This window comes from Theropithecus gelada, chromosome 4 (genome assembly GCF_003255815.1).
Source record: "Theropithecus gelada isolate Dixy chromosome 4, Tgel_1.0, whole genome shotgun sequence".
Classification (NCBI taxonomy): domain Eukaryota; kingdom Metazoa; phylum Chordata; class Mammalia; order Primates; family Cercopithecidae; genus Theropithecus; species Theropithecus gelada.
Genome location: NC_037671.1, coordinates 119,795,618 through 119,814,658, shown reverse-complemented (window position 1 = coordinate 119,814,658; position 19,041 = coordinate 119,795,618). Strand labels below are relative to the sequence as shown.

At 35.0% G+C, this 19,041-nt stretch overlaps 1 protein-coding gene across 1 annotated transcript in view; it reads left to right on the top strand.

The window, feature by feature from the left end:
• The window catches only part of ADGB (androglobin), a 234,675-nt gene that overhangs the window by 104,399 nt on the left and 111,235 nt on the right, over nucleotides 1–19,041 (top strand). Inside the window, exons 12-13 of the mRNA XM_025383011.1 lie at nucleotides 1,114–1,204; nucleotides 9,827–9,956. Of these exons, the coding sequence (XP_025238796.1) occupies nucleotides 1,114–1,204; nucleotides 9,827–9,956 (221 nt within the window). The remainder of the gene's footprint in view (nucleotides 1–1,113; nucleotides 1,205–9,826; nucleotides 9,957–19,041) is intronic.

Here is a 19,041-nt window from a genome sequence, read left to right as displayed (position 1 = left end):
CTTCCCAATCTTTGGTTTGTTTTTTTCGTTCCTTCCTTCCTTCCTCCTTCCTCTCTCCATCCCTCCTTCCTTCCTTCTCTCCTTCCCTCCCTTCCTTCCATCTTCTCCTTTATTGTTTCTTGAACCAAAGACCAGCATCCATTTGACACTTGAAAGGAAAACAAAATCCTTTATTTTAAAATGTTATATTTGGGTTAAATTCACATAATTTCTTAAAACAGTTATTCAGGGCATCAAGGAATAGTTGAATGAAAGGAATAATAGTGGACATGTAGGTAACTTCTGATTTTGCTACTGATTGCTGTGTAATTCTATGTAAGCAAATACTCTTTTATAAACTGGGGTTACAAATCTAACAATTGGTAGGATGCTGTAATGTCAGTATCCTACCTAGAGGCTCTTCACATAATTGTCTTTCTAAATTGAAAATTAACAGAAAATGGCATAGAACAGTCAAACAAAATTTATGTATTCCATGTCCCTGTCCCTTTTTTTCCCCCTAATAATCACCCCTAATGTTTAATTCCATTGTTCACCATGGTAGTCATGTGCTGTGTCCTTTACTCATTGAGAATTTCTTTCTTCTAGATCAGCCTCAGACTCTTTAGGAATATCCACAAATCCTCTCCTGACCTGCTGCTTTCTTTTCACCTCATGATCATTACTTTGCTACAGTTTTTGTTCTTCCACTGCCATATTCATATGGTAGTTCACATTTCCTTCTTATATCCTAAGCAATTGTGTTACAGAGGTTAACTAAGGGAACACTTCTTTTAGCAAAATACTTTTATAGAAACTCATTCCTGTACTTGAAATAGCAAATGCCAAGTAATAATTCTGTAAGACATTGCTAACTTTCTCCCTTGAGACTTAATTGTTTCACATAATCTGGAAAGAAATCGAAGAGTAGACAAAAGGAATTGAATACTGAAAAGATCTATAAACTCTTTCAATAAAAGCTTCATGTATGGTTTTACATTCCTATTTCACACTGTTGAAATTTGCTGAGTAAATAGTTAATCTAACCAGTACTGTATTAAATGTTAAATTCTGTATGCAATCTTGAAAGATTTTTTTAAATATACATCATACTTTCTAACTACTACTTTTTAGAGTTAATAGTAAAGAAGCCTGAACAATTCCTTGAGATTTCAAGTCCATTTTTGAATTATAGAATGACTCCGTTTACAATTCCAACAGAAACGTAAGTATATAACATTTTTCCTCACAAATGCGTCGTGTGTTATTTTGTGATGTGTCTGGTTAAAAATCACACCAAATGGGAGCATTTTGAAGAACAGTAATTTTAAAATAAGCCCAAATAGATGTAAAAACTTTAAAAGGACATTTTCTTGACCTTTTATAGTTTGTAGTTACATTAATCCACTTAATTAACAAATACTTTTTGCTAATTTCTTGTGTGTGTTATGAGCTGAATGTTTGTATGCCCACCAAATTCATAGGTTAAAATTCTGACGCTCCAGTGTGGCTGCATTTGGAGATAAGGCCTCTAAGAAGGCAATTAAGGTGAAATGAGTGATAAGGCGGGGGTTACAGATCTGAGAGGATTGGTGACTTGTAAGGAGAGACATCAGAGAGTTCTCTCTCTCTCTCTCTCTCTGTCTCTCTCTCTCTCTCTCTCTGTCTCTTTCTCTCTCTCCAGGCACACACACAGTGGAAAAGCTATGTGAGCACACAGAGAAGGCAGCTGTTGGCAGGCAGGAAGGAGAGTCTCCTTCATAAGAAACAAACCCTGCTGGCACCCATCCTGACTAGTCTCAGACTTCCAGTCTCCAGAAATGTGAGAAAATAGATTTCTCCTATGGAAACCACCTAGCCTGTGGTATTTTGTTATGGCAGCCCGAGCAAGCAAATACAGACTTTGGTATGGAGAAGTAGGGTGCGGCTGTAACAAATATCTGAAAATGTGGAAGTGGCTTCCACATTTTCCTTGTTCTCTTTCAAATAGGCTTTCTCACTTTTCCCTATATGGGTAGGCTGAGAATTGTCCAAATCTATTTCTCTTTTCTAGCACTTTACTATAAGGAGTCAAGAGAAGGCACGCCGCACTTTCAACACTTTGCTTAGAGATTTCCTCAATCCAATATTCAATTTCACCGCTCACAAGTTCTACCTTCCACAAAACACTGGAACACAGAAAATTCAGCTAAAGTCTTTGCCTAACAAGGGTGGCTTTTCCTCCATGGCCCAGTAACATGTTCCTCATTTCCATGGGAGACCTCATCAAAATGGCCTTTACTATCCATATTTCTAACAGAATTCAATTCACAGACACTTATGTATTTTCTAAGAAGATTGAGGCTTTCTCTGTACCTCTCCTCTTTCCTTTTTGGGCCCTTTCCAGAATAGTCTTTAAAGGTCCATTTATGGTAGTGTAGGCTTTCTTTAGCACATACCTCAAAACTCTTCCAGCTTTTATTACCCAGTTCCAAAACTGCTTCCACACTTTTAGGTAGTTACTATAGCAGCAATGCCACTTGGAAGCATCCATTTTCTGTCTTAGCCTGTTTGGGCTGCTATAACAAAATGCCATAGACTAGTGGCTTGTAAACAACAAAAAAATTTATCTCTCATATTTCTAGAGGCTGGAAAGTCCAAGAACTGCATGCCAGCAGAATCAATTTCTGGCAAGGATCTGCTTCCTTGTGCATGGCATCTTCTCACTGTGTACTCACATAATGGAAGGGGTGAATGAGCTCTCTGGGGGTCTTTTACAAGGACACTAATGCCCTGCATGCAGGCTTGAGTCATCACCCAAAGGCCTCACCTCTTAATACCATTATTTCAGGGTTTAGGATCTCAACTTACAAATTTGATGGGGGAAGTGTACACACACCTAGAGATCACAGCACCTGCCTTCCCCTTCATCTAGTAAGTAGTGTGTTCTGTCGATGTGTTTTGTAAATTAATCCAGTTCTTCCCCTAAAAGGAATAATATTTAAAGTTCCTAAAATAATACATTTCAGCTTTTTTTATTGCCTATCTACATGAAAAATCTTCAAATATTTGACAACATTTATATATGCACCACTCCATTATCTTATTATTAGGTTTCTAGATGTGTAAAAGAACACTGTGTAAGTTGTTTTCCAGTCCCACTGGACATTTCAGTTACAAAAGCCAATGGAATTTCTATTCCTATTAAAACTACTATGAATTAGCCTTCTGTCACTTGGACACAAACAGTCCTAACTGATACTGCAATATAATAGAAATGCAATGCAATATTATCAACAGTATCATTAATTTAGTCAAAATTTGGGCTATATTAACCACTTGTAATACACACATTATTAATATATTAAATAATGTCTTTCCTTCTTAAGTAGAGCTTCCTTGCTTCTTGGATGAATCATACTTAGCATTATTACTATACTGTCTTCTAACAGAGGGACCTCAAGGACTTTGAGGAACAATTACCCTAACATTCAATGACCTGAGACTACTGGGTTTTCTGGGGCTTGTTTCAGTGATTGGCTTAGTTGCAGTTTTAATTTTTCTTTCATAGAACTAATGATGTCTTTATCAGTTCTTAATATTGTCTGCTTCCAATAGCCTTCCCATCTCCAAATTTGTCTCTAATTTTCTGGGTGTAATGAGTAACATCACCAGATTTTTAGAATTAGTTAACTAACGTTGGCTTGTATAGGGTTAGCATATGGGCTTTGTATCTACATTGTAATAATTGGATATTTAACGTAGTAACTTGGAAATCATAGGTATTAAGTAAATATTAATTGAATTGAAAATATTTTGAAGCACCTAAGTTATTCAGTATTTTAAATTATGTTCTTTCCTTTATGGTAGGCACTAGGCACATGTGGCTATATAAATTTTTTAAGTTAATTAACATTATATAAAATTACAAATTAATTTCCTTAGTTGCATTAGCCACATTTTAAGTTCTCAGTGGTCAAATGTTCTAAGTAAACATTTTTATCAGTGCATAAGTTTCTTCTAAATATTAAAAGGAATGAACAAGTGACCTGCCCATAACTGTAGCATTTTACTATAACAGTATTATTATATCATTTTTAGTTTTTATTTTAACCTATATTCATAGATTAAAATGAAAAGCTCATCCATTTATATAATACAACATAACTAAGTGGCATTTTCTTTGCCCTGTTAAGAAGACCAATTGAATGTAATTGTCCTAATACGATAGTTAAAACATTTCAACCTTTTAAATCAGTTTTATTTAATAAATAAAAATGTATGCTTTGATGACAAATATACTAAAATTTGTGTCATTGCAGTGATTATACAAAAGCAATATTTCTTAAGTTCCCTTTTATAGTAAGAAATACTTTTTTTTTTTTTTTCCGAGGTGGAGTCTGCTCTGTTGCCCAGGCTAGAGTGCAGTGGCAAAATCTTGGCTCACTGCAACCTCTGCCTACCGGGTTCAAGCGATTCTCCTGCATCAGCCTCCCAAGTAGCTGGGATTACAGGTGTGTGCCACCACACCTGGCTAATTTTTGTACTTTTAGTAGAGGTGGAATTTCACCATGTTGGCCAGGCTGGTCTCTATCTCCTGACCTCAGGTGATCCACCCACCTTGGCCTCCCAAAGTGCAGGGATTACAGGCATGAGCCACCATGCCCAGCCAGAAATACTTATTTTAAGATAAATTTTGAATTGGTTGGAATAAGGCCTACTTCAAATGTTCTTTAGCATCATAAAATTAAAAAAAAATAAATTAAAAGATCCCCCTTATCCCAAGGATATTTAAATAGAGGATTGAGGGGACACGAGGATTAACTAGCAAGGGCACTGTTTTCGTGAGGAAAAATTTATTAATTAATCAATGAAAACTCTGACTGAAAAAATAAAGTGATATGAAAATATTATATGTACAACAAAGATACTATTGAAAAATGACCTCACTTTTCTCTTTCACATTGTCTGTTTTACTGCTTTGGTGAAATGACACAGCTGCTCAAATTATGTTCCTAAAAGGAGTAGACAATATAAGAGTATAAGCTGGTGAAAGATGAAAGGCAGTGATAAGAAGTTGGGATATTGCCTGGAGGCAGAAGAGAGCCAGAGAGGTTTGGAGTATTTCATATTTAGAAGTACTCTAATTTTTTTTTTCTTGTTTCAAGTAATTATGCTGCTGGGAAAAATCTGTCTGGCTTTACAGATTTGGCTACTGTTTTAGAACAACAAAAAAGCATCTTATCTACTTTAATCATTAGCACTGATGAATATTTTCGGTTATTACCAGCTAATTAAATTACAAGATTAAATGATTGTCATAGAAACGTGGAAAACCGGGTGTGTCACTCTTAGGGACCAAAAAAAAAAAAAAGACTAACTAAATACAACAGCAAAGACAATGAAGAACAATGAAGAGAAAGGGGGAAGGAGGAGGAAGAGGAACCCAAATTCACTAATATTTGAACATGACCATAGGGATAGAAAGAAAGACTGTGAAGTTGAATCTGAAGTTTTTATTGAATCAGAAGAACTTTACAAATAGGAATAACTGGTGTATTGGATGATATTAGTGCAGGGTATGATGGTTGCCATTAAAATTGTGGTAATTTTTAATGCAGCAATAGGTGGCTAATACATGGTTATACACATATATCAAAGACTAGCAAATTTACACTTTGAACGTGGGCAATTAGTTGTACTTCAATTATCCTTTAATCGAGTGGTAAAAATATAAAAAAGAAAGTATGTAAAGGGATTTAAAAAAAAAATAGAAATTCTAGAAGCAAGGAATATAATGACTAGGACCCAGAACTCAATAGATGTGCTTAAGAACACATTAGATACAGACTAAAGGAGAATAAGCAAAATTGAAAATAGATTAGAAGATAATATCTAGACTAAAGCATGGAGACAAAAAAAAAAAAATGGGGAAAAAAGTACAGTTAAGACCTATGAGACACGTTGAACATGACCAGCGTACTTGCCAGTGGTTCTCAGAAGTAGAAGATAAAGAGATTTGGAAATAATTAAATCATCAAATCTTAATGGCCAAAAGAATCCCTAAAGGGAAAAGTTTAAGTCAAGATTCAGGAAGTCTTAGAAAGACTAAGTAATATAAATACAAAGAAAACTGCAGCTAAACATATCATAGTAAAACCAAAGACAAATATAATGCAGTAATATAAAGCAATAAAAGTGAAATAAAGACTGCTATACAAAGCAATATGGATGAATCTCACATACACTCACAAAATTTAGACCAAATAAGTGTGGTACACAAAGTACATGGTTAGTTTTCAGTTATCTTATTAATATACAGTAAGAAAAGAAAAATTTTAAAAAGCAATACATGGTGTTGGAAGTAACCAGTGTGGTCGTCTGTGGTGAGGAGAGTTGGCCATGATGGGGACATGCTTCTAGCAGGGTTTGTGGGTTGTTAGTAATATGAAAAACGCTTGATCTGAGTAATGGTGATATGACGATGTTTACTTTGTGATATTTCAGCAAGTGTATATTCATTGTTTAACAATATTTAAACATGCATTTTAAGCTTCAATAAAACTGTATTAAAATTATTGAATGGTCTGTACCATCAGTCACACATAAAATGGCCATTAAATATGTTTTTAGCCTTCTCTTGGATAGACTACAATCTGTGATAGGAATATAAACTGATAAGAGAAAAGCAGTCAAAATTTAGATCTGTAGCATGTTCATTGTGCTTTACTACTTTTAGATACTCTTTATATCACAGGCAGTTAATTTATACTTTTATTTATTCTATTTAAGTTTATAATACTAGGGATAGTCTTCAAATATTTTACCTTTAAGACTTTGTCAGTTCTATGCATCGACAAGTGAACATTGAAAAGTGGGTAGGGAGGGAGCACTACACAGCACTACTAGACAAATATTGGCAGTTGTCAATGTCAAGCCATGCAGCACAGTTTTATAACCAGAATAAAACATTTCCTGCTACTTTGGTTTTAAAATTTTGTTATTGTTGCAAATTAATAAATCTAGTTTTATTCTCAAACTTTTGGGTTTTTGTTTTGTTTTTTGAGATAGGGTCTTGCTCTGTTACCCAGCTGGTCTCAAATTTCTGATTTCAAGTGGTGCCTCTTGCCTCAGTCTCCCAAATAGTTGAGACTACAGGCACGTTCCACCATGCCCAGCATAAAATTTGTGTTATAATTTCTAAGAAATCAATGTAATAATCTCTATAAACACTTAAAATAAATTAGTTAAATTTATTTAAATATTTTACATTGCATTTGCAACTTTACTAGGTTGTTTTCTCTTCAAGCATTTTAAAAGCCAAAAACGAAAGCAAAAAAGTCTTCGCAAGTATTTAAATCATTACAAAGTCAAATAATCAAAATCACGTATTTGTAGAAATTTAATTTTTCCTATACATACTATTCGTGTTTACAAACCAAAATTTTCCTATACCTTTTAACTGAAGCATATAGCTAAAATTAAATATTAAGCTATACATTTAAAGGCCTAATTTCTAGATTATATAACATGCTAAATGCTTTCATGTATTATAAAAACTTACACATGGTTTCTTAGTCTGTTCTGGCTGCTATAACAAAAATGCCATACACTGGGTGGCTTATAAACAACAGAAATTTATTTCTCACAGTTCTGAAGACTGGAAGTCCCAGATGAAGGCACTGGCAGATTTGGTGTCTGGTGTGGGCTCACTTTCATAGATGGCTTCCTTTTCCTCTATAGCCTCACAGGGTGGAAAGGGCAAAAAATTATTCTGTGGTCTGTTTTGTAAGGATTCTAATGCCAATCATGAGGGCTCTACCCTCATGACCTAATAAGAGGCTCCACCTCCAAATACCATCACATTGGGGATTAGGTTTCAACATCTGAATTTTGGAGGAACACAAACATTTAGTCACACACAGAATTTTTCTAAACTTAACATAAAAATGTTAATGCTTCATGATTTCTGATTAATGTTATGCTTAAGCTACCCACTGTTTTAGTCAGGGTTCTCCAGAGAGACTGAATGAATGTGGAATATAGACATCGACACAGATATAGATAAAGATATGAATATAAATATATGACAGGAGGTTCATTAGAGGAATTGGCTCACTGGTTATGGAAGCTGAGAAGACTCAAGATAGGTTGTCTGCAAGCTGGAGAACCAGGGAGGTCAGTAGCGCGTGGTTCAGTCCAAATCTAGAGGCCTCAAAACCCAGGAAGCTATGGTGTAACTCTCAGTCTGAAGACAAAGGTACGAGAACCCAGGGAGTTGTCAGTACAAGTCCCAGAGTCCAAAGGGCAGAAGCCCTGGGCTTTTGATGTCTAAGGGCAGAAGAAGGGCATCCCAGCTCCAGAAGAGAAAGTGAATTCACCTTTCCTCTGCCATTTTCTTCTGCCCAGGCCTCCAGGTAATTTGATGGCACACATCTACATTGAGGGTGGATCCTCTCTCAGTCCACCGACTCATATGCCAATTTCTGGAAGCACTCTCACAGACACACCCAGAAATAATGTTTTACTAGTCACCTTGGCAGCCCTCATGCCAGTCAAGATGGCACCTAAAATTCACCACACTCACTAAGATGATGATTTTGCTATTCAAAATAATTTTTGTTTATCTCTTCAGGTAGTTGAGTTTGCGTATCAGAGATTTTGTGGGTTGTAAGAAATAGAACTGCAGACCTCAAGGACAAATTTTCTTACAATTTGAATAGTCATAGCCAGCCTTTTAGAATCTCTACGCCAATAGGGACCCCAAATGGGCTAGTTTCATAACCTAAATTCCCTGAGTGACTTACGTTTTCCTTTTGTCTTCTTTCAGCTGTATTACTTGATTGAAGTCAGTGAAATTCTAATACCCAGATACAGGTGGCTTCATCACCTGATTGGATTCGACTAATCTGTTCACTGCTTGAATCTGTTATTAATTCATTTACATATTCATTTCTGACAGAGCCAAATCAGAGATATGTGAATGGCATTTCATCCTGCGTGGCAGACATGCCCCTTGTCCTGCTTTGCTGTCGCAGGTCAACATAAGAGCAAGCCTGTGTTTTAATGAGCCTTTGAAGGTGACTGCTGTCACAGCTTTCTATCTTAGGAACATTGTCTTTGTAGCAACACTCCGGGACTTACCCATTCTTGGCTCCTGGCCATGTCTGGTAGAATTGGAGACTCACAACCAAGTTTGTGCTACCCTCTAGTGGCAGTTTTGTGTAAATCAGAGAAGTTTAGTTACAAGTGAATTTTTACAGAACACTAACTGGAAAAAATATCCAAGTTGATGAAGTCTATATACATGGAATTTAATTTTATCTTTGAAACACACTTACTTAAAAAATGCATATACTACAAAAATGTCTTTACGTACCTATAAAATTCTAGCAATAGCAACGGCAATTTGGAGTCATACCAGCAATTACTTGAAAGGAAAGACTATGCTTGGGTAGCTGGTATGAATGTCACAGTGATAAACTTAAGTGCTCAAGACTCATAATTAAATTTCTGACCCTTAATTCTGTTTCACTGATACATCACTCTGATACTTAATTAAATCAATTCCATATATCAAATTTCTGTTTCGATCATTAAACCCAAAGTTGACCACCAAAGCTTTAAAACAAATAATGTTCTAGAATTTTTACGTCAATTTGTTGACTAATATACAATATTTTTAGTAGCATAGAAAGATATTCAATGTTTTAACATGAGGTAAAAAACATTACTGGTAGTAAAAGAATGAGAATGACAAATAGAACACAATCAGAACTTTCTATTGTTGACAAAAATGCAGTTGTTTATTAATAACTATAAGCAGAAGATCAAAACAATAGAAGTTTGGGGTTTGTTTTTCTCTTAGGCATTATGTGCGCTCCTTAATTAAGAAAGGAATACCTCCAGGATCTGATTTATCGTCTGTCAGTGAAACTGATGAAACTGCAATGCATAGCCAGACGGACTTGAGTCAAATAGCAAAAGCTACATCTCAGGTAACTATGTTACTCTTACTATTGGCCCAACTCTTAATGATACAAGACTTTTTCCTTATATTGTGAAAACATAGTATACATACAAAATAATGTATAATATGGATCTGAACAGTATAAAGAATAGTGTTAAAATAAATATCTTATGTATCCATCACCTAGGTTAGAAAATGGAATAATCATCTGCTATAGAAGTCCCCTGTGTGTTTCTTCTTGGTTGTATTTTCTGTCTGCCACTCAGATTTTGCTAATAAACAACTTCATACTTTTCTCATTTTGCCAATTATAACTTAACATCTTGTTTGTGAGATTCCTCCCTTTTGTTTTATGTCTGGTTCATTTCACTAACCAATGGCATTTATTGTATAAAATTATGCTACAGATGGTTTTTAATCTATCACAGTGTTAGTGGCTATATTAGTTGCTTCTTGTTTCTTACTATTGTAAGCAATAGTATCATGATTTTTCTCAAATGTCCCTTGATATGTCCTCTAGAAACAGGTACAAGAGTGTCTTCGGTTTCAGGGTTCATAACCCTTTATGTGCGATGACTCCCCTTAACAATTTTTTTAAAACTCTAGCACGTTGAAAACAACTCATTTTTTTCTCCATGTTAATTAACTGAGAATTGTTGATAAGGAACATAATTAACACTGAGAGAACATACAACTTCACTATTTGGTGGTTGAATGACTACTAAGCATAGTTGCTCTAATTGCCTATCTATATAGGTCACAGGAGTATCCGTAGACGAGGAGATATGACCACATGAAATACAGCAGTAGGTCTAATACCTACTGTAATTTCAAAGTGCTAATCAGCTTACATATTCTTGTAAGATATTTGCAACAACTATAATATAATGTAAAATATTGTGACATTTTGTGGATAGGGTCACAGTTATTGCTCTCAACATTGTGACTGCTTGCCTGTATTGACAAATTGATAATTGAAAAACAAATGCTGAATGTCAGTCAAACATGTAATGTCTTTCTAACCATCCACATTAATGGATTCATGAAATTTAACTATGAGCTTCATTGGAGATCAGATTAGGAAACCCTGTTCTAGGATATGAATCTAGCAGTCTAGTTAATAGGACATTCATTCATCTGCTTGACCCTACAATAAAATGCCAAACCATTTTCCGAATGGGTGTAGTAATACCCACGCCTGTCAGTACCAAGAGTTTTCTTTATGACAGCATTTGGTAATGTATGATATTTGCTAAAGTGGTGGCTATAAAATGGTATTTTGTTTTTTATTAGAAATGCATAATTTATTGACATATTAACCCATATATGCCTGAAGTTGCAATTTTTCGAATTTGAAAAATCAGACCTTGGCAATGACCTTGAGCAGCAGGATGTTTAGCTTTCCAATGCAAAACAAATGTAAAGAAATCTTGCTTCTATTTATGTACCTCTCCATCCCATTTTCACCATTCTGCCCTCCATAGGAAACTTTCAGGAATTTTTTTTTTTTTTTTTTTTTTGAGACGGAATCTCGCTCTGTCGCCCAGGCTGGAGTCAGTGGTGCGATCTCGGCTCACTGCAAGCTCCGCTCCCCGGGTTCACGCCATTCATTCTCCTGCCTCAGCCTCCGGAGTAGCTGGGACTACAGGCACCGCCAGCACGCCCGGCTAATTTTTTGTATTTTTAGTAGAGAACGGAGTTTCACCGTGTTAGCCAGGATGGTCTCAATCTCCTGACCTCGTGATCCGCCCGCCTCAGCTTCCCAAAGTGCTGGAATTACAGGCGTGCGCCTCCGTGCCCGGCCGAGGATTTTTTAATGTAAATGCAAAGAAACATACACACAGTATTTCACAAATTCCTTTTTTTTTTTTCCACTCAAAATTCAATAATCTTAAAACAATACTTAATATATGCTGGAGATATTTCAGTCTATACCTAAAGAGTATCTTCATTCTGAAAGCTTCATAATTTTTTATTATGTAAATTAACCATAGTTTATTTCTATCAATTTGTATAGATGGAATCTTGGGTTGATTTTACTCTTTTGCTATTGTAAATAATACTGCTATGAATGAATTTGTACATGTAGTGGGATTGTTTGGTCAACAAATAAAATTCTATTAGAATTTTAAAATAATTATTGCTAAATATACATGATAAGATTACACCCAGGTTGTACGAATGTTTCCTTATAGCCACATGGAGTGTGTAGAAGTTTTATAAAAATTTTGCCAATCAGATTGGTAAGAAAAAGTAGTTCATTTTGCTTTTCCATTGAATTGATTGTTATTGTGACTGAACATCTTTGTATACATTTACTGCTATTTCTGTTTGTGCTACTGTGCAATGCCTGCTTATGTCTTTTGCTTAATTTCCGTTTGGGTTGTATTCCTGTTTAACCAATTCATAGATATTCTTTGTGAAATACGGAGACTTATTCTTTATTAGCTATGTATTTCGTATGTTCTAAGTTTATCTTTTCAATCTTATTTATGTCTTTTTAAAATTTATTTTTAATTGATAAAAAATTTTATATATTTATAGTGTAAAACATGATGTTTTGAAATATATATATAGCTGAATAACTAAATTGAGCTGATTACTATATGTATTACTTCACGTTCCTCTCATTTTTTATTGTGAGAACACTAAAATCTTCTGTCTTAGCAATTTTCAAGAATACATTAACCGTAGGCCCCATGTTGTAAACTGGGTCTCTTGAATTTATCTCTACTAACTGAAACTTTGTATCCTTTGACCAGCATTTTCCCAATCACCCACACCCAGCCCCTGGTAACTACCATTCTACTCTCCACTTCTTTGAGTTCAACTGTGTTAGATTCCACATGTAAGTGAGATTATGTGGTATCTATTTTTCTGTGTCTGGCTTATTTAACTTCACATAATGTCCTCCAGGTTTATCCTAGTTATTGCAAATGATAAAGTTTCTTTTTAAAGGCTGAATAGCATTCTATTTTTTATATATACCATATTTTCCTTATTCATTCATCCGTGGATGGACAATTTGTTTGATTTCATATTTTGGCTTTGTGAATAACGCTATAATGAAGATGGGAAGGCAGGTATCTCTTTGCTTTTTGACACACTAATTTCATTTCCTTTGGATACACACTCAGAAGTGGGATTGCTGGATCATATGATTGCCCTATTTTTAGGTTTTTTTTTTCAACCTCCATACTGTTTTATACAGTGACTGCACCATTCTACCTTCTCACCAGCAATATACAAGGTTTCCCTTATTTCCACATTCTTGCTAACACTTACCTTTTGTCTTCTCGATAACAGCCATTTTAAGAGGTGTGAAGTGATAGCTTATTGTGGTCTTAATTTATGTTCCTCAATGATTAGTTATGTTGAGCATTTTTTTAAAACATGTATGTTGGCCATTTATATGTCTTCTCCTGAGAAATGCCTATTCAGATTCTTTGCTTATTTTTCAGTTGGGTTGTTTCCTTGTTGATGAGTTGTTTGAGTTCCTTATATGTTTTGAATATTAACCTCTTATCAGATGTATGATTTACAAATATTTTCTCCCATTCTATAGATTGTCTCCTTATAATTGTTTCCTTTGCTATGCAAAAAGAAACATTTTAGTTTGATATAATTCCTTTTGTCTGTTTGCGATTGTTGCCTGTGCTTTAGGGACTAAAACTTGTTGCTCAGGCCAAGATCTTGGAGCTTATCCCTTGTGTTTTCTTCTAGTAGTTTCATGCATTCAGCATACATTCAGGTCTTACAATTAAGTTCTTAATCCATTTTGAGTTAATTTTTGTATATGGTATGAGGTGACTTTCCTCTTTTGTAAATGGATATCCTAACATCATTTACTGAAGAGACTCTCCTTTCTTCCATTGTGTGTTCTTGTCAATCTTTTTTGACCATAATAGCTTGAATTTATTTTTGACTCTCTACTCTGTTCCACTGGTCTATTTATTTTGAAGTCAGCTAGTGCAATGTTTCCCGCTTTGTTCTTTTGCTTTGGCTATTTTTGTGGTTTCACATGGATTTTAGGATGTTTTTAATATATCTGTGAAAAATCTCATCAGAATGTTGATAGATTATATTGAATCTGTACATTGCTTTGGCTAGTGCAGCCATTTTAACAATATGAATTCTTCCAATTCATGAACATGGGACATCTTTCCATTTATTTAAGTCTTATTTTATTTCATCAATATTTTACTTTATAGTATTCAGAATATAGGTTTTCACCTCCTTAGTTCAATTTATTCCTAAATATGTTTTGGTAGCTATTGTAAATGGAATTATTTTACTGATTTCTATTTTTGTTTTTTGTATGTTGATTTTGTATCCTGCAACTTTATTGAGTTTATATATTAGATCTAACAGGATTTTTTTTCTTTTTTTTTTTTTTTTTGAGATGGAGTCTCGCTCTGTCACCCAGGCTGGAGTGCAGTGGCGCAATCTCAGCTCACTGCAAGCTCCACCTTCCGGGTTCATGCCATTCTCCTGCCTCAGCCTCCTGAGTAGCTGGGACTACAGGTGCTTGCCACAGTGCCTGGCTAATTTTTTGTGTTTTTAGTAGAGACGGGGTTTCGCCATGGATCTAACAGGATTTTTAATGGGGTTTTAAGGGGTTCTATATATAAGATTGTATTATCTGCAAAGAGGAAAATTTCAGCTTCTTTCTTTACAATTTGAGTGCCTTTTCTTTATTTTGCCTAATTGCTCTAGTTAGGACTTTAGGTGACATGTTGAATAGAAGTGGTTATTTTCCTTGTCTTACTCTTGATCTTGGAAGTAAAGCTTACAACTTTTCACTTTGAGTATGTTAGCTATGAGTTTGTCATATATGGCCTTTATTGTGTTTAAGTACATTCTTTATATTAGTTGTCAGTTGAGAGTTTTTTTATCATAAAACGATGTTGAATTTTGTTAAATGCTGTTATTACATCTATTCACATGATTGCATGGTTCTTGTCTTTTATTCTTTTAATGTGGTATATCATATTTGTAGATTTGCATATGTCAAACCATCCTTGCATCTCTGGGGAAAATCCCACTTAATCATGGTAAATGATCTTTTTAATGTGCTGTTGAATTATGTTTACTAGTATTTTATTAAGGATTTTTGCATGTATGTTCCTCAGGGATATTGACCTAAGGTTTATTTTCTTATAATGTCCTTGTCTAGCTTTGGTATCAAGATAATGCTTGCCCTGTATAATTAGTTTGAAAGTATTCCCTCTTTGTCAGATTTTTTGGAAGAGTTTTAGAAGGATGGTAGCAAATGTTGTTTAAATATTTGGTAGAATTCAGCAGTGAAGCCATAAGGTCCTGGACTTTTCTTTTATAAGAGACTTTTTATTTTAAGATATAGGGTCTTTCCCTGTTGCCAAGGCTGGAGTGCAGTGGCATGATCATAACTTACTGCAGCCTTGAACTCCTGGGCTCAAGCAATCTTCCTGCCTTACCCTCCCAAGTAGCTGTTACTACAGGCATGCACCACCACACTTGGTTAATTTTTTAAAAAATTACAAATAGGGTCTTCCTGTGTTGCCTAGGCTAGTCTCAAACTCTTCGCTTCAATCCTCCTGGCTTGGCCTCCCAAAGTTCTGGAATTACAGGCATAAGCATTGCACCCGGCCAACATGGGTTCAGTTTTTTGTTTTGTTTGTTTGTTTGTTTGTTTGAGATGGAGTCTCGCTCTGTTGCCAGGCTGTAGTGCAGTGGTGCAATCTGGGGTCACTGCAACCTCTGCCTCCTGAGTTCAAGTGATTCTCCTGCCTCAGCCTCCCAAGTAGTTGGGGCTACAGGTGCATGCCACCACACCCAGCTAACTTTTTGTATTTTTAGTAGAGATGGGATTTCACCATGTTGGCCAGGATGGTTTCGATCTATTGACCTTGTCATCTACCTGCCTCAGCCTCCCAAAGTGCTGGGATTACAGACGTGAGCCACAGTTTTTATTACTAATGTAATCCCCTTGCTCATATTGTTCTGTTCAGATTTTATATTTTTATGATTCAGTCTTGGTAAGTTGTACATGTCTAGAAATTTGTTTCTTCTAGGTTATCCAATTGGTTGTCATATAATTATACATAGTAGATTCTTAGGATTGTTCGTATTTTTGCAGTATCATTTGTAATACTTCCTTTTTTATTTCTGATTTTGTTTGTGTCTTCTCTCCTTTTTCTTAATTAGTCTAGCAAAAGGTTTGTCAGTTTCGTTTATCTTTTCAAAAATCAGCTCAGTTTTCTTTTTTCTTGTTTATTTCTGCTCTGAGCTTTATTATTTCCTTTCTTCTACTAATTTTAGGTTTAGGTTTAGTTTGCTTTCTTTTCTTCTAGTTCCCTGAGGTGTAGCCTTAGGTTTTAAATTTGAAATTCTTCTTTAAATTTCCCTCTTAGAGCTTCATTTGCTGCATCCTATAAATTTTCATATATTACTGTGTCAATTTTCATTTGTCTCAAGACATTCTAAAAATTTCCCTCTTAATATCTTGTTCAGAAGTACATTGTTTAGTTTCCATGTATTTGTGAATTTTCTGAAATGCCTCCTGTTATTGATTTTTAGACTCATTCCATTGTGGTTATAAAAGGTAGCTATATTATTTCAATCTTCTTTAATTTGTTAAGACTTGTTTTGTGGCCTAACATATGAGTATCCTGGAGAATGTTCCTTGTGAGCTTGAGAAGAATGTGTATTCCACTGCTGCTAGATGCAATGTTCTGTATATATCCATTAGGTCCGTTTGATCTAAAGTGTAGTTTAAGTCTGATGTTTTCTTTTTGATTTTTTGTCTGGATGAGTTATCCTTTGCTGAAAGAGGAGTATTGAAGACTCCAACTATTATTGTATTGCAGTCTCTCTCTCCCTTTGGATCTATTAATATTGCTTTATACATTTAGGTGCTCTAATGTTGGATGCATAAATATTTATAATTATTGAATCCTGTTAAGCAATGGACACCTTTATCATTATGAAATAACCTTATTTGTCTCTTCTTTACCATTTTTGGCTTACTGTCTATTTTATCTGATATAAATATCGCTATCCCTGCTCTCTTTTGCCTTACATTTGCATGGAATATCCTTTCCCATCTTTTTATTTTCAGTCTATATGTGTCTTTAAAGGTGAAGTAAGTCTCCTGTAAGCAGTAGATAGTTGAGTCTGTGTTTTAAATCCATTCTGCCACTCTATTCCTTTTGATTGGAGAATTTAATCCATTTACATTCAAGGTGATTATTGGTAGGTAAGCACTTACTACTGTTATTTCATTTTTTTTTTTTTCTGGTTGTTTTGTAGATCCTTTGTTCCTTCTCTTCTGTTTTCCTTTGTGATTAGGTTATGTTTTCAGTGGTTTGCTTTGATGTTGGGTATCTACTATAGGTTGTAACTGTATGAGTACCATGAGGCTTTCATAAAACATCTTATGGTTGTAACAGCATATTCTAAGCTGATAGCAACTTAACTTTGATCGCATACAAAAACTCTACACTTTTACTCTGTCTCTCTTATGGTTTATATTTTTGATGTAACAATTTACAATCTTTTATATTGTGTATCCCTTGACAAATTATTGCAGTTATTATTATTTAAAATATAATTTTTCTTTTAACATTCATACTAAAGATGTAAGTGATTTAAACATCACCATTACAGTATTAAAGTATTCTGAATTTGACTATGTACTTACTTTTACCAGTGAGTTTTATACTTTCATTTTTTTAATGTTACTGATTACCATTCTTTTCTTTCAACTTGAAGAATTCCCTTTAGTATTTCTCGTAAAACAGGTCTGGTGGTGATGAATTCCCTCAGCTTTTGTTTGTTTGGGAAAGTTTTTATCTCCACTTCAGTTTTGAAGGACATATTTTTAAAGTATAGTATTCTTGCTTAGTATTATTTTTCTTCAGTACCTTGAATATATTGTCCCATTCTCTCCAAGCCTGTGAGGTTTCTCCTAAGAAATTTGCTGATAAATTAGAACTCCTTATTTGCTTCATTTCTCTTGCTACTTTCAGAATCCTCTCTTTGTCTTTGATTTCTGACAGTTTGATTATAGTATGTCTTGGTGTATAGTCTTATTTGGATTAAATCTGATTTTGAACACCTTCTACCTTCCTCTACCTGGACATATATAACTTTCCCCAGATTTGAGAGGTTTTCTGCTATTATTTCTTTAAGTAAGTTTCTACTCCTTTGTCTCTGTCTTCTCTTTTTTGAACTCAAATATTTGCGCTTTTGATACTGCCCCATAAACCGTGTAGTCCTTTTTCATTCCTTTTCTTTTTTCCTCATTTGAGTACATATTTTCCAATAGCCTGTCTTCAGTTTCACAGTTTCTTTCTTTTGCTTATCTGCTTGATTGATTCCACTGTTGACCTTCTCTTTCATTTTTTGTTTCATTTCATTCATTATAATTTTCACCTCTAGAATTTGTTTAATTTATTAAAATAATTCCAACCTCTTTGTTAAGTTTCTTGCCTTAGTTGTTCATTGTTTTCCAGATATCACTTAATTGTGTTTTGGTATTTTTTTAAGTTCACTGAGTTTCCTTAAAACAATCATTTCACATTTTTGTCAGGCAGATTATAACTCTCTATTTCATTAGAGCTGGCTTTGGTGCTTTATTTTGTTCTTTTGGTGGGGTCATGTTTCCATTATTGTTCTTGATGCTTGTAACCATGTGTTGGTGTCTGTAAATTTAAAAGAGTAGTAAATTATTCTAATTTTTGCAGACTGACTTTGTCTTTGAAAGCCCTTCACCAGTCAGATCATCTAGAGATTTCTGACAGGTTGCCCACAGGCAGGTTTGTTACTGTATTCCTTGAGCAGTCTGGTCTAATGCCTAGATCAGCAGGTGGGCAACCCTGGCACTTGGGTCTACAGGATTGGGTCTAGAATGTGTGTCGCTGGAAACCAGCCTGAAATCTGGGTCCACAGAGGCTAGACTTATGCTGCATAGACCTAGAGTACCAGATTCTGCAAGGGTGGGCCTGGGGCCTCAGTTTATGGGGGCCAGCCAGCCACCAGGGTCTACTGGGTGGCCTGGACCCTAGGCCTGGTAGGGATCTACTTTACTGCTTTACTGGTCCAGCCTGTGTTTAGGTCCAAGGCAAACTCCA